The 23,229-nt window shown below is 40.4% G+C and overlaps 2 protein-coding genes across 4 annotated transcripts; one reads left to right on the plus strand and one right to left on the minus strand.

Annotated features, from left to right (window-relative positions):
- Positions 1–511: 511 nt before the first annotated feature.
- top3a (DNA topoisomerase III alpha) lies at positions 512–15,581 on the minus strand. Of its 3 annotated transcripts, none has more exons than XM_029507950.1 (20): positions 15,071–15,581; positions 13,865–13,924; positions 13,676–13,749; positions 13,502–13,577; positions 13,167–13,275; positions 12,848–12,991; positions 12,005–12,175; positions 11,821–11,921; positions 10,349–10,423; positions 10,103–10,185; positions 9,560–9,770; positions 8,914–9,099; positions 8,613–8,742; positions 7,533–7,646; positions 7,251–7,416; positions 6,977–7,123; positions 6,400–6,522; positions 2,810–3,582; positions 1,814–2,020; positions 512–883 (listed from the first exon to the last, which is right to left on the minus strand). In XM_029507950.1, exons 1-19 carry the CDS (start codon positions 15,299–15,301, stop codon positions 1,857–1,859), a joined length of 3,138 nt encoding a protein of 1,045 aa, XP_029363810.1. In that variant the 5' UTR covers positions 15,302–15,581; the 3' UTR covers positions 512–883; positions 1,814–1,856. The 3 variants fall into 3 exon arrangements, with proteins under 3 accessions (XP_029363810.1, XP_029363809.1, XP_029363808.1); XM_029507949.1 differs by having other exon boundaries at positions 512–1,438; XM_029507948.1 differs by having other exon boundaries at positions 512–2,020.
- A 738-nt stretch (positions 15,582–16,319) lies between these two features.
- Positions 16,320–21,891, plus strand: smcr8a (Smith-Magenis syndrome chromosome region, candidate 8a). Its single transcript, XM_029508406.1, has 3 exons — positions 16,320–17,509; positions 18,239–19,990; positions 20,861–21,891. The coding sequence occupies exons 1-3, from the start codon at positions 16,908–16,910 to the stop codon at positions 21,318–21,320; spliced, it is 2,814 nt and encodes a 937-aa protein (XP_029364266.1). The 5' UTR covers positions 16,320–16,907; the 3' UTR covers positions 21,321–21,891.
- Positions 21,892–23,229: the final 1,338 nt, after the last annotated feature.

Here is a 23,229-nt window from a genome sequence, read left to right on the forward strand (position 1 = left end):
AAATGTAACTTTTATAACACTGGCAAAAGTGCCATCTCAAGTCTAGGTCAAGTGACTTATGTCCCTCAACTCTGACATCATTTGATAGTTTTACTGTATTTCTGTATACTATAATGTTTCAAGACAGGCCAGAAAACATGATGGTATAAGCCTTTTTAGCTCCATTTGGCCCCACAGTCATGAACAATTTCTCAGATTTGGAAACATTTTTATAAAAATGAAATGCCAATCACTCATTTGTGTATATAAACGATAAACATAATGATACAACTCAAAGATGGCTGAAGACCAAACCAAAACCAGTGGAACCAAGTTAAGACTCCAAATAGAAAAGCAAAACCAAAAACAACTGAATCAAATAAACACAAAAACATCTCAGAATAAAACCAAAACTGTAAGTGATCGAGATAAACAGCAAAGCTGTTTAGCAGATGAAAGCAAAACCAAAGTCTGTAACGTGACACTCTGTAAAGTCTGTACTCACTATAAAGATATCAACCATGCAAGGAAACAGCAGAAGAAAATTTATTATTATACAGAAATATTCAGAAAAAAAGATGGTGCTGACAATTCCCCAGACCACCAACCAGACTCTTTTTCTTTTTGTACTCATTACAACTTGAATGTAAAGAAAACATGAAGTAATGTTTCTTCCAAGGACGCTTTGGCAAATCCACCTATATATAATACCCAGCTACTGTTTAAGTTGCTCATGGTGAAAACAATGAAAACTGCAAATCAACATATTAAAACATAGTGCTAATTATAAATTAGACGTGTGCAGATATATTTTTTTTAAAAATAGACATTTATTCGCTAAAGGCAGCAGTGTTTCTTTGCTACAGTCACCTTTCTCCAACTCCTCTCAGTCAAGAAATCAGGACTGGGAAAATAGACAAACACAAAAGACGGGAGAGTTAATTTAATCATCTGAATATGATCTGAATTCCTTATTAACCGATCTTCAGCTTCCTGCAGACACAACACCTAAAAGTTCTGAACTTTTTAACAGATATTTCCTCAGGCATCTAAAGAGATCATACAATTAGGGTTAAAAGTGTATACCTTATAGTGTCTGAAGATTTCAAAGGAAATGTTCCTCATTTTCAAATATATGCTTACAAGTCTAATAGTCTATAATAAACCCCCTGCATTCTGTGAGGTTTTTTTTTTTCCAGTTTTTCAACAGATTAATAACGAGGGTCATTCAAAATTACACAGTGAGCTTTAAATGTACTGGTGGTCTGGTGGTGGTTTGTACAAAACCTAAATAGTTTTTCCCCCTTTCCAGTTTAAAACAAGCTGGAGGACAGCAGGATGTAGTTACATATTTACTGTATAGGAAGGAGTGATGTTAATTCTGCGCAGTGAAGTTGACTAGCTTTTTTTCCTAAAATGTTGAATTCTTGAGAGGAGTCTGGAACTGGCTCTGTGCCACCTGGCAAAAAAGAAACACAAAATACTTTGCTTGACCTCAAAATAACTTTCTGCCAGGGGCCAGAAAAGAGTCATACATCACAAAACTGACAAATTATGGCTGAATCAAAACTGGACACGTCCCAGCGCCTACTGACCCAGGACACAAAATGTCTTCGGATAAATATTTTTGGTGTTGTTCTCAAAACCCTTCTTTTCCTCTTCAAACTGCCATTAAATAGAACTGTACAGCATGGACACAAGGTATAGGCAAAGTTGTCTATACTCCTGAAGATGAAGTCTATTTAATGAGAATAAAAGTGGCAATTGCTGCATATTTGAAAAATAAAATCTGTCTCTATACTCTTGAATCAAAGAGCTCAATAACTTCACACACCTTCAGAGCAGCTTAAATTATTTCTTTTACTCAGTGACAGTGGTCACCGCTGAGGACAGGTCACCCGGGTGTGTCCCGGCATGTGGCAGATGCCGCAGGTGCGGGGTTTCTTTGCAGCTGTCGGTTTGTTGAGGGTGGCACCAACCGCTATCCTCCTCTCCTTGTTCCCCCTGTCTCCACTTCCATTGAATCCACCTCTAAAACCACCTGACACGAGGGAACAGAGGTCATCACAACATGAGGTGGTTAGAGGTCACTGCATAAAGAGCACAAAAGAGCTTTTTGCATGTCCCTCAACTGACAGCAGCTAATCTGTCTGATAAGTGGATGCCTCAAGGTCTCAGTGGGAGTATTTGTGAGTCGTGACAGCTTTTCTTTATCATTAAGTACGTTGGTGAAGAGGAACATTCTAACAGTTTTTTGGTCTGAGTACTTTTCTGTTTGCATGCTTGTATTAAAAGGATTTCTCATAATTTTATAAAGCATACAGAAAGCATTAGCTCAGAGTGAAAATGATTTGACAGGCAGATAATGATAGTATGACTATGAACTGTAAGAAATACAATAAATGCAGTGTTTCTATTCATTTGTTCATTGTGAATGCATTAATGGGCTCCTTTTCCTAAATGTAAAAAAGAATATGCTTATGAAGGTGATGTAGGTGATGTTCAGAAAACGATTCAATCCCTCCACAAGTACCAAACCAAAATCTAGTCAAGTCCAAAAACAATGTCATTTGCAAAGATTTGAAAAGGGCAGTTTGTAGAGTCCACTTTTTTAAAATAAAAAATGTAACAAATAACATTTTAACAAATTCATTTTAATTTTTGCCTAATTTTGGCTAGTTACTTGACAACTGGAAAATATTAACGTTAGCCCTGTCATCTCTGTGGCAACATAGTTGTGTCAATGATTGGGCTAAGGGGTTAGGGAATGCATTATCTCTAAGAAAACAACAGACAGGAATGTGTTTGCGTGTGTGAAAGAAAGCCTTACCTGGGGGAGGTACATTCTCATCAGCCCACTGGAAGAAGCGACACTGCTGCTCTCTTGGTTTTCCGCAGGTGTGAAATGTTCGGCCTTTGTTTGGCCCATCTTTTTGCACTGTACGTGTCACTGCTGTCTCATTGCAGTTACACATAATCTGTCCAGCATGTCCTCCAGCACCTCCCTCCTGATCTCTGCCGCCATCAAATGTGTTCCTGAACCCCATTGAGGGTCTTGGAGGTTGAGAGGTCCTTGGTACAGGGGGGGGACAGGGATGCACTTGACTCTGTGACGCCCCCTGTTGATTAGGTTGGTCTGCCCACAGAAAGAAGTTGCAGCTCCCAGTGTTGCATTTGTAGAACTGACGGCCTTGGTTGGGACCTTCTTTGCGTACAGTGAGCAGGAGTGCATCCTGACCACAATTACACACGATGACATCCCCGTTAGGGTCTCCACTCCTGGGACCTAGTGGGGGTGTAGGCTGAGGAGTCCAGGAGGGGACAAGAGGAAGGGAAGGTCTAGGATTGGAGCATGGTGCTCTGGATGGCTGTGGAGCTGGTGGCCAGGGGTCACCTCTTCCTCTGCCCACTCCTCCTCGTCCTCCTCTTCCTCCTGCTCCTTCTCGTCCTCCTCCTCTTGCTCCTCCACCACTTCCTCCCCCCGCTCTGAGGTATTTCAGGTCCAGTACCTCTCTGAGCGTCTCATCACATCCACCAATGCAGCCAACAAATTCCAAAGGCATCATGGGAGGGAGGCTGCCCCTGCGGAACTTAAACTTCAACCTGAAGGACGTAATGCAAACATGACAGATGTTAAAGAGGTCAAGTTTGGTTGACAACATAGTTTGATGGTGCTGAACCAGCAACAGCTGCTATCATGGCTCAGGATTGTTCCCACTCTACAGTGAAGTGGTGCATCTTATCTAAAACAGGCTGTGCATATTGTGTATCAAACCGACTTAATTCTTTTAATGTTCGATACCAGGCACAAAAAAAAAAGAAAGAAAAAAGATCCATGCAGGAATGTTAATAAGCCATTAAAATGATTACATATTTGGAGATGCAGGTGAGATGATAAAAAAAAAAATACAGCTTGACTTCTCCACAAACACAGAATTAAAGAGAGGATTAGGATGTGCTGGCAACAAAGAGATTGTAAAGCAAAAGCAAAATGGTGTCCTTTTTACCATTGTGTGGATTTAATAATGTTCTTTTAATTATACATCAAAGTCTCCACCATGTTTTCTTGTACTACTGGCATTTTTGCAACAGCAAAACATTAACACATCACTGTTGCAATAAGTTAAAATAAGTTGAAATAAATGTATTTTTATTAATTGGTATTTTCTGTCTTTTAGTCTCATGTTCAGAGTAAACTAATCTAACAGCACAGTTGGGAGTTTCTGTCGCAGTAATTTTTAAATAATTGTGTGCGCGTGTGTGTTAAAGCATCCTTATTAAACACAGGACAAGAGTTGGGATAATATAGCAAGTTGCCATGGTGACCAGTCAGATGGCAGTTTATTACAGCACTCACTGTAATGTGATTTAAAAGACAGTGATATTGTTTTACAGTACATGATGTAGCTCAACTTTGAGCTCTCTGCCAGATTGGTTGCTATGGTAACGGATGCTGGTGTGGAGCACTTTGGCTTGCTGCTAGTGAGCCTGCCCTATATTTGGACTGAGCTGAGACACGTGTTCTAGGGGTTAACGCCCACTTGCGTAAACAAGGATTTTGACAAGTTTCTTGTGCTGATGAAGCTGCTGAGCTCTTCATCTGTGTTTGTTTATTCTGTGTGTGAAACTTGGACTGTAATGACCACATCCAATCCCTCTGAGCTCCCACATACACTTATTCATTAAAGTGACAATTGAGGAAAAAAAAAATTCTTTCAGAGTTCGTTATGTATAGTTACTGTGCCCATGCAAGGAGGAAGTATTATGCACCCAAGACTGAAGAATCTCTCACTGACATATTCATTCATTGGGCTAATATGATAATTAGGAGATGAAAACTAAACCTTTGCTATAATTTAGTCAGGGTGAAATGTTTGGTGAGTGTTATATGCAAATATCTTAGTTATGTAATATCATTCTTTCCTTGCATTAAAACTTAAAGCAGCTCAATGGCAAAGAGTGTCAACATACTACTATGTAAAGTATTAATTCTCTAGGCTATGACTGATTATTTGCTAGCATTTTTGTAATTTCCTTTGTACTTTCATAAAGCTAGGACTCACAGCTGACAGACTAAAGAGGGCTTAGGTGGCGTTCACATACACAGGTCCCAAAGCTTGAAAACACGATGGCCGCAATTTAATGTGAATGAGGCATGGATTTGAGCTGTGTCCTCAGTGTGCTTTGTGTGCTTTCACTATCTGCGTGTGATCAACCACCTGAGATGGATGTTAATACCAGGAGAAAAAGTGTACTGTTACACTGCAGGTGGAAGTTGAGAAAATCTCAACTCACGGAAAATGTAATCTTGTTTCCACAGCCAGAACTTTTAAAACAAATGGGAGAAAACCGGAATCTCACAGTTTCTGACTTTGACAAGTTACCAGCACATAAAAAGACAATAGCCCCACCCTAGCTCCATTCCAGCCCTCTCCCCCGATTTTCCCACCCGACTAAGGTAGTGGGGAGGCCTTCAGCTGTGGATCCACTATCCTAGCCCCCTCTGTCTGTCCTCCTGCTGGGCCTGTGTGCCCCGGTTTTATCCGGGTTTTAAAGGTCCGGTGTTTCAATCCATGTATTTAATCATTTATGTATTTGTTGTATTTAACCTTCTTTATTAAGGGTACGTTCAATATTTTTGGGCGTACTGTATTCTCCTTTTCTATGAACAATATGACGATAATCGAGCATAATACACACTTGTGGCACCTTATGGAATGATGTCTATGTTGAATGGTGTGTCTACTGTATGCATGTATGTATGTATCTGTAAGACTGTTGGCAGCAAGACGCACTGTGTAGCCCAAAACAAATTTCCTTCGCGGGACAATAAAGTTTATCTTATCTTATTTTATCTTAAAGCGTGGAAAGAAGCTTCTAATTATGTCTCAGCAATGGATATGTCAGAAAACAACTGTCATATCAGAGTAATTAAAAGATGGTCAACATGCCTGGTACTGAGAATTAGTGCCTGAATATGCCTTTTTTTCACTCACTATGACTCAAATTTAAGGAATTTTCCAAGCAGATGGGTTTATTGACACCTTAAATTAATGCATAGAAAACCATGATGGGAATGTTATGACTTTTGCACATATTTGGTTATAAACCAAATTAAAAGTTGAAAAGTTTATTTTTTTATTTTTGACTTAATGAGATCAGAAGTTAACAAAAGAAAAAAAATTCTTAACAAACATTCCTGCAGCTGTTGGACCAAAGTGATGGACTATCTGACTGATTGAGCCAGCATTACAGCCCGGAGAGAGTGGACTAATTCTTTCTGCAATATATTATCAGAGTGAACTGATCTACTTCTTAAAAACTGTTTATTTGGGCACATTCTAATGGTGTTCAGAACATGTTTAAGCTTTGCTGTAAAATAAGCAAGGGAACATGGTCTTGCATTAAATAAATACATACATGTGAACAGGGTGCGGCTGACAGGTGGGACAAATGCTGTCATCTCTGCTGACTTCCAGCACCGTGTCAGGGAACCACACTGCCGTCTTACAGGTTGGGAAACCCAGGCAGGACAGGTACATACTGTAGAAGAAGAAGAAGATAATTAGCCACTGAAATCTCGTTCAGCAAATGTTTCAAAGCACTCTGATTTAACAGCCTTGTTTTGAATTCAGATAATTTAAAATAAGTTGTAAAAACATTACACTAAATATACGTCCTCTGTATGCATACGCGAACTGGAAACAAAACACTGATAACACTGATCATAATAGTATAATAAAGTCTGCATATAATAATATGTAATTAAGTAGTAAAAGTCTATGCCAAATTACTTTTTTTATTTCTGGCTTTGGGACAGCGTTTAATTTTAGAGGAAAAGGCATTTTACTTTACAATGGAGGCGTCAATGTGCCACCTTTCGTAGTCTACGAGCAATTTTAAAGATTAGTTTTAAAGTGCATCTGCACTCAGCATATCATCAAGAATCTGTATCTGTAACATAGGCTGAACTCCCTTGCTTTGTGCTTCATCTCACCCATTTCCCTCCTTCTTCTTCTTAAGCACCATGTCCCGACTGCAGTGAGGGCACTTCCTGATGGGCAGTGGTATCTCCATGTCCTGCTGCTCTGCCTCAGTGAACTCCTGAGCTGCACCCAGATAGGGTGATAGGGCTTCATCTAATCTGTGGAGAGAAAACAGACAGTGACTTGTAAAGAGCAGCAATATAAAGAATAAAACCCAGGAGTTCATTAGTGCACAGATGGCATATTAGAAATGCAGATTTAATTTAAAATTAAAGTGCCACTGACTTCTTTGCCTTTCTGACAGACTCAATGAAGACAATCTTGTATTTCTGGATATGGTGCAGCAGCACACTATGCTTGTCCTTCCTGCCCTCTGATACGAGCTTGAGATCTGCCTCCAACTCAGCACGCAGGTTTGGTTTGGACATCTCATAGCCCATGGAGTTGTAACCTAATCAAACAAATATACATTCTTTTATTGCTAAATATGAAACTATTTGAGTGACAGGGTGACAGTGTCAATTCTCTTTGCATTAAATCCTACAGTGTGTGTGTGTGTTTACCTACCCTCCACCAGCCCCATTCCAAGCTCTCCAGGAAGAAACCTCTGATCAGCTGTTAATCCAACATACATGCGACTCTTGATGGTCTCAATGTGTTCTGCGTGGGTTGCATCTGTGCCTTTAATAGAAAGGAAAAAGGTAAGGTTGAAGTTAACATTGTGTTGTAGGTAAGGGTTTATAAAAGAAAGTAATATTTAAAAGTGCTGTTAAATCAGATATAGTAGAAAATAAATTATATAATCATTCAGGGAAAAAAAAATCTATTTTTCAGTGTGTGCATATGTGAAAAGATCTATGTCAAAAGAAATTGTCCACACTAGTATGGGTCCACAGAATATTGGGTGTGCTCTGACATAATATTAACATCTATACCGTTTCTGTCCAGAATATTTACTGGAAAGATTACTAAGGGTATTTCATGTAAATGTGATTTCTGCATGATGATAATCATGCAGAAATTCCCTTGGGCTTGAGTAACCAGTACTCACTTCTTGAGTAAATTTTACCAATTCCACAATAGATACTGATAACCCAATTAAACAGTGAGAGTAAATTTAAACAGTCCATTATAGTACTAAGCTTAATGGAAATAAGACAAAAATAGCACTCCACTACTGCTGAACACATATATCCGCCTTTTACTCTGGCCACTTCAGTTTACAGTTTGGTTGTCAACTGGGCTGTATTGTGAAATTAGCAGCTAATGTAGCCTCAAGCCACTGGCCTCAAGTAGAGGACAGAAGTTAGCCACAGAGCTCTGGAGAGGTAAACATTTCTACAACTCCTCTCCTCTCCAACTGATGTTATTTATCATACTTTGCACAGCTCCCTCTAGAGTCACAAAAGGCTTCTACTCTTTTTTACATATGCTACAGTATAGCACTCTGAAAAACATGTCAACACAGGGATGTTTCTCTATATTATTAGAGTTATATTAAATAGATGACTGTGCACAATCCCAAATTCACATGTTTGGGGATTTTTCAATATTTCTTTATTTCTGACATTTACAATTATTGTTTGAGTGGCTGGGACACACAAACAATAGAAATACAGCTTGTGCTTGTGTGTGTCAGTACTCTACCAATGCCATGCTTCTCCATTAGAGATATGAGGTCGGCTTCGGTGAGCAGTTGTGGAGGGCTCGTCTGTCCGTCCACCATCTCGATAGCAGATGGCTGGAACTGGGAGCCCTGCTCGTACACTGGAATCACCTATAACATACACAACACATATGTAAGACTTTTCACACACAAGAAATAGGAGCTACAATCAGCTGGGACCCAAAAACATCCCCTGACAGAAAAATAAACAACACTAATGAATGCCTGACTGTGTTTCTCCAAGTTTGTTTGAGTTTACACAAACACAAACACACACCTCACCTTGGTGCTCCACCTGTCATAAGGGTAAACATCCAGGTAGTTCCTTGCAATGATCATGAGTCCTGAGGCGGAAAATTTCTCCTGGGCTATGTCTATGTCCACTATTGTCTCCTGCCCCAGTGCATCCTGGGATACACAGGCAAGGAAGTGTCGGACAATGAACTCGTACACACGTCCTTCATTGCCCTGCACACAGCAGAAACAGAGACTTGTTATAGAGTGATAACGTCTGGTTCCATGTGGTGCATGTTTTGTTTTGGGTTTTTTTTGTATCACTTGAACAGTGATTTTTTCTTGAATGAACAACAATTTCAGCAATCTTTGAACTACTATGCGAACCTTTGAGCCAGTTACCTTCATCTCCAATTGTTTCTCCTTTTTTAAAGAAATAATTATATAGGTGTGATTAATGATCAACATTAAAGTGTGCAATTATTAAAATGTATTAATAAATTATAATCATACTGTTAAAAAACCAGTGCAAGGCTGGTAGGGTACAGTACAGAAAACTATCAATGATCAGCAGAGGGTATGCTTAATTAAGAATATTGATAATTATTAAAAATGGACAAACTGTACATTTTAATGATTCATTTAATTGTGAATGAATTATTCACAGACCAAGCTCAATTATATGTGTTCATACCTGCAGTGTGTCAGTGTACTTGGTGGGGTGTATGGGGGGATGAGCTTGGTCAGAATTCTTGCCCTGTCGAGGGTTGGGACCCCCAGGCTGATCAAGCACCCGCTGGGCAAACGTCCCCCAATCTGTACTTTGTGTCTGCTGTTCCACCAAGGGGCCGAGAGAAAGACTTGCGGGAAAAATATTTGTCTCTGTGCGGGGGTAGCTGATAAACCTGAGGGGGATGGGGGGCAATAGTCACAAGGGTTCACACAAAGATGGAATGCTCTGGATATACAACATTGCTGGTGAACTCCAATATTAAATGACTTAAAAGCAAGATGGTGCCTTGTGCAAAAGTAGGAACAGCTTTGAAGTGGTTTAAGAACCAACTAAACAAAAAATACATCACCACTAACAGAACAAAGCCTCTAATAAAGACAGCTTCAAGATAGATTTTTGACTGAAACAAGTAAAATATTAGGACATTTGGCATATGGTTGGACCAGGACAATATTTATACTGCAGTTTGGATACGAGTATGCATGCAAAAATCCACACACTCACCCTTGGGTATATAGTTTTTCTGCAATTTTCATGGTCTCTTTGGCACTTATTCTTAGCTTCCGGGACGCTAGTTTCTCCAATTCCTATTTGTCAGATAAAGGTAGAGGGAGTTTAGGAGGTGTCCCAGGACAATGAAGCTGAAAACTCTATTTTGGCAGAAAATCACAGCATACACATTACACCATAAACAAGTTTGTTTCAAAGTGCAGCAGATATGAGTGTGGCTGTTTGACATTATATTCTTACCACAGTGTCCAAAGGCAACGGTCTCCACTTGCTCTTGGGTTTGCTGGTTACTGAGGTGACTGTTGCTATGGGATCCTGGAAATTAGTAAATGTTGTGTCGTTTTCTCTTTTTTTTTACATGTGGCTTTTAGCCTACTTCATTCAGGTTTGAAAACACATTGGATTTGAAATTTACTGCTGTGTCCCCCTGAGGTAACAGCACCAGTGGGAGGAGAAGTTGCATGTGTGGATACACACAAATGCACAACACACAACAAACAAACAAGATTACATTTCTACACAGCTTTTCTGGGTACAAACCATCTGCAATCAGTGTTTTTTTGGAGTCATCTTAAAATCTGGAAAACAAATTTGTATGATCTGTGGAAACACCAGTATTTTGTTAAGATGAATACCCTCTCCTGATGTGCTTGGCTGGTGATGTGTAACAGTCTGAACACATTTTGCGCCTATTATGCAAGCGTGAACGTTAGGCCAAATCATTTTCAATTATGTTTTCTGCCTTTACCTTAATTTGATTTGATTAATCTAATTAAAGCAGCGAATTAAGAGATTTGTTGAGGGCTCCCCTCAGTGCTTTGGTTCCTGGTCACTTTCACTTGGTATTCATCAGTATGGTTCCATTAACAACAAATTTTAATTTATTGTTAACAAGGGGTTAAACAAAAAATTTTGGTGCATGGTACAAAGACATACTCACATGAAGCCACATTTATTTTGTTGCTTTTGATATTGTGGACATTCATTTTAGTAATAAAAATTTTCAAAAGATTTCAAAATATTTGCATTGGAGACGCTATTTCTTTTTATGCCTCCATCATTTCTCCCTGACAGTCAGTTCTTCATTACCTCTTTAATATTGTGTTGTGAGCTTAGTGAGGACTGAACTTTCTGCCTTTGCAAAGTTGTAGAAGTAGTTACATCTATTTTAGTTCTCTGGAGGTACAGAGAATCTTAATCTGTGGTAATCTAGGATGCAAGGCCACTACATGAGACCAGGTAGCTGTGAATGTTGCTGCAATTATGGAACTGTGACTAATGGAATAATCTTGACACATTATAAATAAACCATAACCTCTTAATGATATTTGGAGTCAAATAAGCCCAGTATGAAAGCAACACCATGCTAAAAACATCACTAATGGTATGAAGAAATATAAAATATAACTGCCTACACAAGAGGATTGTAACAGTCAACGGTATGGGCTTTTCTCACATGTGTAAAAAATCCTGCTGTGTTCAAACTTTCTATTGAAGAGTTATATGGACAACACTTTCATGAAATTACTTAACTCTTAGATTTGTCACTTGAAACTTTCAAAAAAAAAAGAATAAAAAAGATGAAAATAGCAACATCAGGTGACCTATAAATCATAGGCAGTAGCAGAGGATTTGAACAGATATGTAATCCAATTGAACTAATGACAATATAACCTGAAAGCCTTTGACAAAGCAAACAAACAGGCACATACCTCCATGCAGATCTGGTAGAGCACCAGGCAAGCTGTGTGGTTGAAGAGGCGGTTTCTTTTCCAGCTGAACTCTACAGCATCTTCCTCAACCTCATGGAGCACTGAAACAAAAATCAGCATACTATCAGTTTAAACCCAAATACTTATAACTGCACTGAATTTTGGTAGATGGGTGAGTTTATACCTTTGATCTTATAGAAAGTCTCTGGTATGAAAGCCTGGATGGCTTTGAAACGCTCCACAACAAAGCCCAGAGTGGGAAACTGACAGCTGCCATATGAGATCAGCTGATTGGCCAGAGACTCCGGAAAGATCTTCTGCAGGCGAAGTGTTTGGAACCGAGTGAAGGATGCACCTGAGCACAGGGGAGAGGATGGTATCATAGCACCCCCTTGCATGTTAACAATCAAATAGAGTCTTAGAGCAAAAATAATTTGAACGCAGTGGCACTATTGTTATTTATTTATCTTTTCATTCATTCATTTTATTTTCTTCCCAGTTGGGACTTCCTGGCCCAGCTTGTGTGCAACCTGCTCGATGAGGGCAACGCCTGGCTCAGAGATGGAGAATTGGAGCAGGGAGTGAGAGAGTATAGTGAAGGCCTGAACGTATCATGCTATGCTTCAGGAGAGGACATCCAGATCCCAGAAGCTTTGGTGGAGAGCCTTTATGTGAACCGAGCTACTGCCTATCACAATGTGGTGAGATTTGTTTTTTTTTTTGGGAAGGGGGGTCAGACAAATGTACACTAATCTGTTTGTGCAGTATTATTTCTCTGTGATTAACACTATCAAACCAGAATTTATCTTGAGGGAATCAACTGTAGAGCCAGATGAAATGCAATTAACCCATACTGGTGTTCTTAATAGAACCCAGGGAACCAAACCCATGAGCCTCTTGTTTTGGGGCAACAGCACTAACTACTATGATGTGTGAACTATTATCTGTTGAGCCATTGTTTAATCCTGAAAGAATCTGCGGCGTGTGTTGTTGTATTATACAGTATATTATGAAAGTGATATCTTACCTATCCGCAGGTCCAGCTCCTGACGAACATCGACAGCATCACTGATGTTCACATCTGGCTCCATTAGAGTCTCACAGGCTCTCCGAATGGAATTGGGGGTTATTTCAGAAAACTTTGCCCGAAAAACTTGTATATTGGGCTTCACTTAAAAAAAAATAAAAAAATGCATGCAGATACAATTATTTGTGAGCTATTATTAGACATACAAACCTGCAACTGTTTGGCACTATGCAGTCACAAAAACATGGATAAATCCTGGCCAGAACATTTATGCAAAAATAACAAAAGTCAAAAATCGCATATATTAATAATATTGTACCTGCTTTGCAGACATCAATAATTTCAAAGCCAATGTTTTCTCCCTCTCTGTCACAATCAGTCCAGATGACTAAGGCCTGGCATTGCCTCGCCTCTTTCTCCAGTGTCCGCTGCAGAGAAACAGAAAAGCAGAATAAAAGGATAGTAATGAAGTCAGAAAAACATTTCAACTCTACAGGTAACTGGCAATTTACAAAAATTTTAATCTTGGTCATTCATTGCAAGTCACTGCCAAAAATATAAATGAAACAACATAAAGACCCACAAAAAGAGTGACAGACCTAATGGTTCATTAAACAGAGTTGGGATTTCTGTGATGACAGTAAATGTTAATACCTTGATTTGTACCATGGTATCTGGACAATACTTCTCCACCTCTGCATCGAACAATAGCACAGGATTACAGCTGTGCCTGTGAGGATAAAATATACAATAATTTGTTGTTATACTATAAAATGTTGAATATATATATATATAAACAAACAAAATAAAAAACCTATTTTAAATTACCATTTCTGGAACTGTGCCTTAAACTGCAGACCGAGTAAATGACCTGACACTGATGTCATTGTTACCGTCACATTCTGGAGCAGGATGGAGACAACACAAAATCAGCAAAATCAGAGGCATTGTAAACCCAAAAGAACAGAGATACAGGTCCATGTGTGGATATTTAATTATTTCTCTGTATTCTCTTACCTGACCAAAAAGATTATATTCATACTCATAGATTTTATTGAACTTTGACAGCCCTTCCCTCTGCAATGAAAAAGAAAATGCTGTTTCAGATTTTTTGTTATTATGATACAATTATATGTCTAATGATAGGGGTGTTACATAATATGATGTATATATTGTGTATATACACACACCATATACTTATATGTTTCTATGCATTGACAAAATCTAAATATAACTACTGACTTTTAAAATCAGAGTCAGAAATAGTTTTATAGACATTTTACTGTACTTCTCATACCATCATGGCCACCAGCTGGTCCACTAATATCTCAGTTTGTATTGGGGCATTTTGGTCTATGAATTGGTGAGGAGGACTGGTTTAAGGCATTATTGAAGTCAATGATTTTTAAATTAATGCAATGAATTTCCTTGATGTGTCATGCATAAAAAATGCAAACAATTCTTCCTGCATCATTCATCTATGTACAACCTCACTATATCATTCATTATATGTATAACTAATTACATGTAGAGCAGAAGTAGAAATATTATCCATGATTTGGGTCCAACTACCAGTTATTTGAAATATGATTACCCAGTAGATGATTATCCTGATTAGTCGACTATAAAATATCAGGAAATGGTAATATATCTGAAAATCCTATACAGTCTACAGTATGCAGACTATATGATTTTCAAAAATGTTGACGTTCTGTACCTCATTGCAAGGGATATTTTGTGGAGTATGTGATGCACTGAATACCAGTAAGAGTCCAACTCCACGTGTATCTGTGTGCAGTTCGTCGTGTCAAATTGTTTAGACCCCCTTATCTCATGAAGTATATATCAGGGATCAGATAAAATTAATTCTTACAAGCCAGTAGTTTGGTGGAACAGAAACTAAAACGTAATGTACAAAAAGGAGATGAATAGTGTAATCAATTGATTAAGGGCACCGACTTTTATACAGAGACCATTCAGAAGTCTATAGAGCACACGGTAATGTTGCTTGCTTTGTCCGAAGAGTCCAAAATCCAAAGATATTCATATTTGTATACGATTTCCAAAACTAGAAACACCATTCAGAAAGTGGAAACCGGGAATTTTTACCACCTATTTGGCCTATTTACTTAGTGATAACCGACTTTTCATTTAAACATCACCCTGATGGGTGACATAATGTGAGTGAGGTGTTGGTACTGCTGGTGAAGAGGCAGCACTGACCCTCCTGGCCCCGCCGTTTGACATGATATGCGAGATGCCTTTGGCTGCATCATTTTTCTCTGCCACGCAGAGAACTCGCTTGATCTGAGCTCGGTTTCGTATCATGTCCTCCTGCTGTGGTGTGTCCGGACTCCAGACACGTCCTGCTGTACAGAGACGCCTCCGCTGGATCCCGAGGTGATGTAGTCCCGGCCGAAAAAAGGATCTTCCGAGGAGATGAACTATCAGCATGCCTGGCCGCTCTCAAGTGAAGCAGCCCGGTGTCCTCCGGGCAGCCCCGCTGTCGCTGTTAGCATGTTAGCTAAGGCAGCCAGCTGAAGACATGTCTTCCGTTCCCCAAAACCTTCACCAAGACCGACTCACCAGTCAGCAGTTAACTTAATCCGCCTCGGATCAATAACAATCGGAGGAAGTGATGGTTGACCCACGAAATAAATGTATTTCAATGTATTCCAAACTTTGTCAACGTCAGCTTCGTCCTTTAGTGGTACTGCTGTTTACAAATGCCGCGCTCGATTGTCAAAAACTGCCGTATTCTGCGTCGTAACACTGTCGTAAAACCCAGAGACCACTAAAATACGTTTATCATATTAGTAAATAAGTGTGTTCAGATTTAATATTGCATAGTACATGCAGTTTTATCATTCATAACATTCTGCACTCAAATTAACAATTTAAATACAAATATTTCATCATAGCACGGCTCATTAGAAATCCACCCTAAATCCTACATTTTCATTAGCAATTTCTGTAGGTCAACTTTAACTGCTACGATCACTCGGGAAATCTAGTTTTCCCTGCCATAATTGGATATTTGTTTTTGAGACACACTCTATATTTTTTTTTTACTTATGTTTAGCCAAACTAAAACAGAAATCCTGGAGCTATGAGAACGTCTTAATGTCAGGAAAGAATAAACCCCCGCAACAACCGCATAAAAAAAATAGCAATAGTGATAGTGAATAATAACAGTGCACATAATGCTAGAGATTAACCAAATAAGTAACATCTAGAAAACCTCAATAATAATAAAAAATCTAATAATTTGAAATCTGTGGTTATTAACCATTTTATTAAAACAGAGAAATTAACTTACACTGTAAAACTGACAATGAAATAAAGATTAGAAAGTTAACATACTTTTTTTTTTTTTTTAAGTTAATCTACTCATAGCGAAAACGCGGAAGTTAGGTTTTTGGGTGGATTTTCTCCGGATGGGAGGTGGGTTGATCACCTGACCAGACTACAACCAGCTGGGTAAACATGGCGCCTGTCTCTGGATGTGAAAATGACATGTAGCTCCTCTGTCTGTAGACGTTGCTGTACCGGCCTCCTGCATTTTAGCCCAGAGCAGAGTAACGTGATGGTCACGACGCGTGAAGACGGGCAGGTTAGAGAAGCGCCTCACTGAAGCTGCTTGATATTTTTTGTCTCTGTGCAGCATGAAGGCACTGATGTCTGCCCCGACCCTGTGATTGGCGCAAAAAGAATTGCTTTTGTTAACTCACAGTTTTTTGAGGCGTCTACTTTTAATCAGTCTGAAAAATATCGACGACCCTCCTCTGGGAACTGGCCCCCTGCAGGACCATAGCTTGGGACGACTCTGCTCTGAGACCCGTTTGTTAATCATATAAACCAGCTTTATTATCATTTTTGTGGACTCCAAGAGCCGGAAGGTGTTTTGACATCACTGACAGAAGCTCTGCCTGGACCATTGGAGAGTGGATGACCAGTGGGACTGCTCTGTAAGTGGCTGTGCTATGGCAGCTGGTGTATGACTGATTAGGGGGTCTGCACCTTGTCTTGTGTTTCTCATGTCTTTCTCAACAACACCACTATGATAGGCTCACCTGACGTGGTGGCTTTCACTAAAGAGGATGAGTATAGCCAGACGAATCCTGATGCCTGGGCCCTCCCTGAGGAGTTCTCCATCCCTCTCCATCCTCTGGCTAATACCAATCCCTGGGCCAAAACCTCTTATGCCAAGTTCACCAAAGACTTCATCCTCATCTCTGAGTTTTCTGAGCAGGTGGGCCCTCAGCCGCTCCTCACCATCCCAGATGACCCCAAAGTCTGTGGCACCTTTGATCTCAACTACTTCTCCCTGCGCATCATGTCAGTGGACTACCAAGCCTCCTTTGTTGGACATCCACCTGGAAGTGGCTATCCAAGACTCAGCTTTGTGGAAGACTCGAGGGTGGTGCTTGGCGACTCAAAAGAGGGGGCGTTTGCTTATGTCCATCACCTTACGCTCTATGACCTGGAGGCGAGGGGCTTTGTGCGACCCTTCTGCATGGCTTATGTTTCAGCAGATGAGAGGAAAATTATGCTGCAGTTTCAGGAGCTGTCCCTCCGCTTCTCTCAGGCCTCAGAATGTCTGAAGGCCGGGAACAGAAGAGCATTCGCCAAGGAACTCCAGAGGAAACTCCGGGACCTTGAGTAAGACCTCCAGTACAATCTTTAATTGGTGTTCCACATTGTCTTAATACTGACGATACAGGTCTGATGTTTCAGTATTGCTTTCTTTGTCCAACCATAAAGGTAACTAAGGAACAGATTAATTGAAGATGTTTTTATTTTTTATTAATTAATCTGTTCATGGCTGATTTAAATGTTTAGCGTGCTCTGTGGTTAAAAAAAAATTGTAGCTGATCCCATATATATCTGTGTTTAGTACATGTCTCTGTCACTGCATGCCATTATAGTCATACATTCTACAATATGTCTGAGACAAGACAACCTAAATGTTAACTTGCTTCCTGCCAACACATTATTGGACCAACATGCTTTGGTATGCGGGCTTGATCAGATTTATCACAAATTAGATTTCAAGTAACAGTAATGAGTTTGTGACATTCCCCTCCTTATTTAAATGAATGTAATACAACACTTATTAGCAATCCAGTCAACAGTCGTTGAAATATTTCAGGTTAAACTAATATATTGAACTGACCAGCCATCGGACAAACATTACAATCACTACTTGATCCTGGAATGGCTAAATACTTAACTGACATCTCTCTGTTCGTGTAGTTCCCAATTTTCAGTGTTTTTGTTTCGTCATCCTCAGTTATTTTGATGCTTATCCTGATGAGAAAGTCCTATCAGGTGAATCTTCCTTCCTCCTCCCTGTATGAACATAAGTGATACCTGTTTTCCTCTCCCCAGGTACACCCACTCTGTGCTTGAGAGGGAAGAGGGTCTACAGAAAGAGGCGGGGCCTCAGTGCATGTACTCCCCACATGCTGTGGAAAAAGCCAATGAACTCGCTAATGTGGAAAAGAGCATCTACGAACATAGAGACCTGTTGAGACAGATCAATTCCTACCATTGCCACCCGCGCCGAGATCCTCATGCTGTCACCTGCCAGAAATGTATGACAGAGTGCTTGAGTGAGTGTGAGAAGCTGTTAGACAAATATGCAAAGCTTGCCAACCCCTTCAGTTACACTGTCCAAATGGGCAAAGTGGAGGAGCAGGAACGCCAGATTAATGTCGAAGGAGGTCAAGAAGGAGTGGAGGACATGGAAGACGAGGGCATTGGACGCAGGCCGTCTTACACACCACAACTGATCAAAGCTAAGTCTGCCAAGTGTTTTGACAAGCGTCTGAAGACTCTCAGAGAGTTGTGTGATGAGAGTTTCTATGAGGCCACTGTGGAGCTCCTGAAGGAGACGGAGAGGAGTTTCCGAGGTGACCTATGTTACCTCTACACACGTCGCCTGGACAAAACTCTACGTCGAAGGCAGAGAGTTACCAACTTCCTTTTTGAGGAGGAGCTTGGTGTTGATGATGAGGATGAAGGAGGAATACTAAGACCATTTTGCGCTGTGAACCATGCTGCAGACAGTTATACACTTTTAGACCCACCTGCTATTGTGCTAAGACCAGAACCTCTAGAGCTAGACTCATTGCAGCCTCCAGATCCTCTAGATCCGGCCTCTGAGACCAGCCATATTCAGAGCGAGCTTGAGCAGGGCCATTTAGAGTCCTCCCCCTCAGATCACACTCTGGAGACCCAGGAGAGCTCAGAGGAGACCAAAGGAAGTTTTAGCAGTGATAAGAGTGGGATGGGTCCAGCAGAGAAACCACAAAGTCTTGCTAGTGTGAGGCCAGAACCTCCTGATCCTGATTGTGATTTGACCCCCGACCCTGACCACAATGCTGACCTGGAGCGGGAGAGCAGTAGTGAAGAGACCACTGCAGGGGAGGATGAGGGTGGAGACCAGACACCTGTGTCTTTGTTGGAGGTGGTGTCTGAGCTTGAGGCCAGCAGAGACGACGACTGTGAGAGAATAAGTGATGGGGTTTGTGAAATGGAGTCTGACTTATTGGTTCCATTAGACACAGCATGCTGTATGTCTCAAGAGGGGTTCCTTTATGAGGTGTCTGCCCCAGAGGCAGGTTCTCATCCAGGCCAGCCCTCTGAAAGCCTGGTTGTCAACCAGGAGCCCCAAGCCTTTCTTCCACTCCAAGATGATTATGCTGTAGGTTCTCCATGCTCAGAAAGCCCTGTGGCTGGGCTGGAGCTGCCCATGGGACTCTTTGGAGATGGTGTTTCCCGGACCTCAGTGGAGGATGGATCGGATTGCACCATGAGTGCTTCTACAGGGTCTGAACGGGCTGCCTCACCTCTTGGCTATGGAGGGCTGGTGACCCTACGTCACAGAAAGAAGGCTGGACAAGGAGCCCTGAGGTTTGTGCGACAGTACCCCTTTGCCATACAGGCTTTATGGTGCCTGCTGAGTGGCAGGACTCTGGTGGTACTTGGGTCTGATGAAGGGAGAGTCCGTCGGTTAGTTGCTGCTCTGGCCCTCTTTGTGCCTAGCCCTGGGAAGTGTGGAGAAAGGGTTCAACCCTGGCTCTCGTGCCCTTTTACCCTTACTGACCTGCAGAGATGGAAACTCATTGGGCTGCAAAGGTATGTCCAATTTGCATTTATGTTTTAGGCACAAACCCCTCTTTTACAAAAAGATGTTAAGGCTCATAGTGAAACAAGTAAAGGATTATTTAAGGTTTTATTTTGCACAGATTTATTAAAATACCAGGTTTGATGCTCACAGATCATTAGACGGTCTCCATCAACTTGAAGTGCGACCCACTTACTTACTGATGGTGCCCATAACCATTCAGGCAATAAACCTCCAGTCTATAGTGCAATATTTTAGATTTAAAGAAGAAGCATTTGCTTCATAATCTCATCTGTCTATTTTTTGAGAGATCCAAATAAATGGGTGGAAAACACTGGAATAGATGACATTGATGTGTAGTAGTGGTGGCTTTCACTTTTTGTTTTCATTATAAAGAAAATATTGTTATGTATTGCATATGTACTTTTAACAAGGCTAAGAGGCAACAGCCATACTAGCAGAAGGATGTCAGATTTACTAATGAGCACTCAAGTACAATTAAGGCCCTTGCTTGACCATGAGTGATGAAGCAAGTACAAAACTTAAAATTGTTTATCATTAGGGGGTCATGACAATCCATCTAATGTTTGTCATTTCAAATCATAAAGGTAAACTTCATGGTGGCACTTGAAGAAAAATCAGGGTCAGGGTAAAATCAGGGTATCATCTGACCTCTCTTTAGAATTCATCCTCCGAGAACCATAAATTTCCGCATTAATGTATTTGAAATGTATCCAGCAGATGTTGAGATATCTCAGTCTGAAGCACTGTTGCTATGACTGATCAGCTGATCAACATAGATAATATAGGGCCGTTTTGATAAGATGAAAGTTGTTCCTAGCAGCTAACAAAAATGGCATTTCTCCTTCTGTCTCATGCAGAGTGGCATCCCCTGTGGGCTCCAGCATGCTTTACTCGCTGTCCCGCTATAGTCGCTACATCTCCATCCTTGATGCTGACCAGAAGACTTTGCGCTGCCCACCGTATCGTGGCAAACTGCTTGCCAACATAGCTGACCACCGCACCTACATCCGCCGTGGCTCAACATACTTCCTAAACTTACAGAGCACCCTCTGTCGTCTGGCAGCCAGGGCTTTCCTGTTTACCTTCACCCACCACCTACACCTGCCGGTCAGCTCCACAGAGGGGCCTGAGGTGGTGGAGGGTAGACGCCGCTGCTTCCTGCAGGAGCAGCTAGGGCTGGACGAGGAGGACAGCCAGATACTGCTCTACCTCAGTCAGCTCATCACTCAGCAGTATCTACAGGCTGCTACTGGCAGCAGTGCAGCAGCACCTTGTTTCAGTTTTACCTACACAACCAGCGTTTTATACAAAATCTAATATTCTTCTGGGAGGATTCTCACACGCATTTTAGCAGAAATCATCTCTGACCTTTTGATTTTTATTGGACCAATGCTGGTCGTATCAAGGTCTAAACTAAGTTTAAATTCAGCAGTGGTGATTGTTTTATTTTTTTCCTTGATTATTATTTGAATTTTCAGCCTTGCTGTCTTTTTTCCTGCTCTTGTTACTTTTGCTTCATGCAGGGAAAAGGAGACAGCAAGTTGTGAATGTCAGTGAGTGGTTTAGTTGTGTGTATTCGGTCTTGTCTCTAGAGCACGTTGACACTCACCAACACACACAACAGAGCAGACCAAAGTGGGCTCTAGTTATTGTTCATTGAGTCATTTTGAGTTTTTCTCGTCTGGTGAAAAGAAAACGTTTCTAGAACACTACCAACACACACGCACACATACATATATGTGTTTATATGTTTCATCTTGCTCAACTGCTGGCCCAACCTCAGCCAGCTCACTAACGGGTTAAATCACAGATGAGATCACAAATGACTTCATCTCTGCAACATTTTTTGTTTCTTTGTTTGTTTCTTTTATCTTTTTTTTTTTACCATTACTGCAACATTACTGCTTGTGGTGAACAGACGTCTCTATGAATCTTTCAAACAAACCATGCAGGTTTGTTGAAGCTGGTTTTGTGACACACACCTTTGAAAGCTATCACATATATCCTTAAGGTCCAAATTTCATTTTACTTAGCCACACTTTCACTTCTCTCTTTTATGAATGAATTTTAACTCACATTCCTGCAGTGCTCCGTGACCCAGGAACGCATAAGCGGTAGAAAATGAATGAATGAATGAATGAATGAATGAAATCCTGTATTGATTGATGAATCTTCATTTTGTTTTAAATAGTCATGATGTTGGATTGTAACAGTAGTAAACTTGACTTTTGAGAGCATGGAATAAACATTCCCAGAAGCTGCTTTCGGGATGTGGTGCATGAGGAAGTGTATTGGCTGTAAGAATTAGATCCAGTCGGCTCCACGTGATGTTGCATGTCCTGAGAAATAACATCATCACACGCATACTCACCCATGTAGGGCCAGCCGTACCCAGACCTGTCTATATTCACAGCTGGCAAGCATTCTCGTGAATATTACTCACAGTCAGGAACATTTTAAAGCTACTTAAACTAAATGTATTGAATTTCACTGTTGTCTTAAATTTGTGTGAGAGTGTTGTGATGTCAGCATGAGACTGTCTTGTGCCGAGGTGAATCACCGTATTGATAATATTTATGTTTTTTGTTATATTTGATGGTACTGACTTGAACAAAATTCTGATGTTTCTGGGATGGTGATGTTGTGTTTGTATTGATTGAATCATGGTGTGCCATCAAAAGTAAAACTCTGACATTTGACACTTTATTTAGGTCAGTAGTTGCCTATCTATTTTTTCCCTCAGCCATACTATGAACAAATCTCAACTGTTTCTATGTAGTTATTGCTTCAGGACAAATTTTGAATTCTTATCATCATGAGTACCCCCAGATTTTCTGTTTGGATAGTGCTGAAGATTTGCAAAAGTAGAACGTTTAGTTCTTTAACACTGGCCAGTTAAATGACATCCAACTAGTGTCATTGATAGCATTTTAGATTTTCCTGCTCCTAAATCTGTGGTGTCAGTGATGGAGCTGTGGATTTGTGGCTAGGATGGTAATTGTACTTTTGACTGCATGGTTAAGAGTTTTAATGTGACAGGTCAATGTGGGATCGTGGCTACTGTCCTTTCTGCTATGAACACATTTTTTATTTTAAGGTACATGCTGTGAACCTCAAAATTTAATTCCGTGTGTGTTAGTACTATTTCTACTACTATTATTATTATTATTTTTTTTTTATTATTGTTACAATTTAGTGCTCTTTGACATCTTTTTATTTTTTAAGT

This window comes from Echeneis naucrates, chromosome 8 (assembly GCF_900963305.1).
Source record: "Echeneis naucrates chromosome 8, fEcheNa1.1, whole genome shotgun sequence".
Taxonomy (NCBI): Eukaryota; Metazoa; Chordata; class Actinopteri; order Carangiformes; family Echeneidae; genus Echeneis; species Echeneis naucrates.

What these genes read in the sequence shown, in the direction of transcription:
- top3a (XM_029507950.1), bottom strand. Translation starts at nt 15,301, where the DNA reads ATGCTGATAGTTCATCTCCTCGGAAGATCCTTTTTTCGGCCGGGACTA. An exon ending in CAAACGGCGGGGCCAGGAGG is followed by an intron (nt 13,925 to 15,070) that starts GTCAGTGCTGCC and finishes TTTTCATTGCAG; the next exon opens with AGGGAAGGGCTGTCAAAGTT. An exon ending in AATGGAGAAGCATGGCATTG is followed by an intron (nt 7,647 to 8,612) that starts GTAGAGTACTGA and finishes TTTCTATTAAAG; the next exon opens with GCACAGATGCAACCCACGCA.
- smcr8a (XM_029508406.1), top strand. Translation starts at nt 16,908, where the DNA reads ATGATAGGCTCACCTGACGTGGTGGCTTTCACTAAAGAGGATGAGTAT. An exon ending in AGGAAACTCCGGGACCTTGA is followed by an intron (nt 17,510 to 18,238) that starts GTAAGACCTCCA and finishes TCCTCTCCCCAG; the next exon opens with GTACACCCACTCTGTGCTTG. An exon ending in AAACTCATTGGGCTGCAAAG is followed by an intron (nt 19,991 to 20,860) that starts GTATGTCCAATT and finishes TGTCTCATGCAG; the next exon opens with AGTGGCATCCCCTGTGGGCT.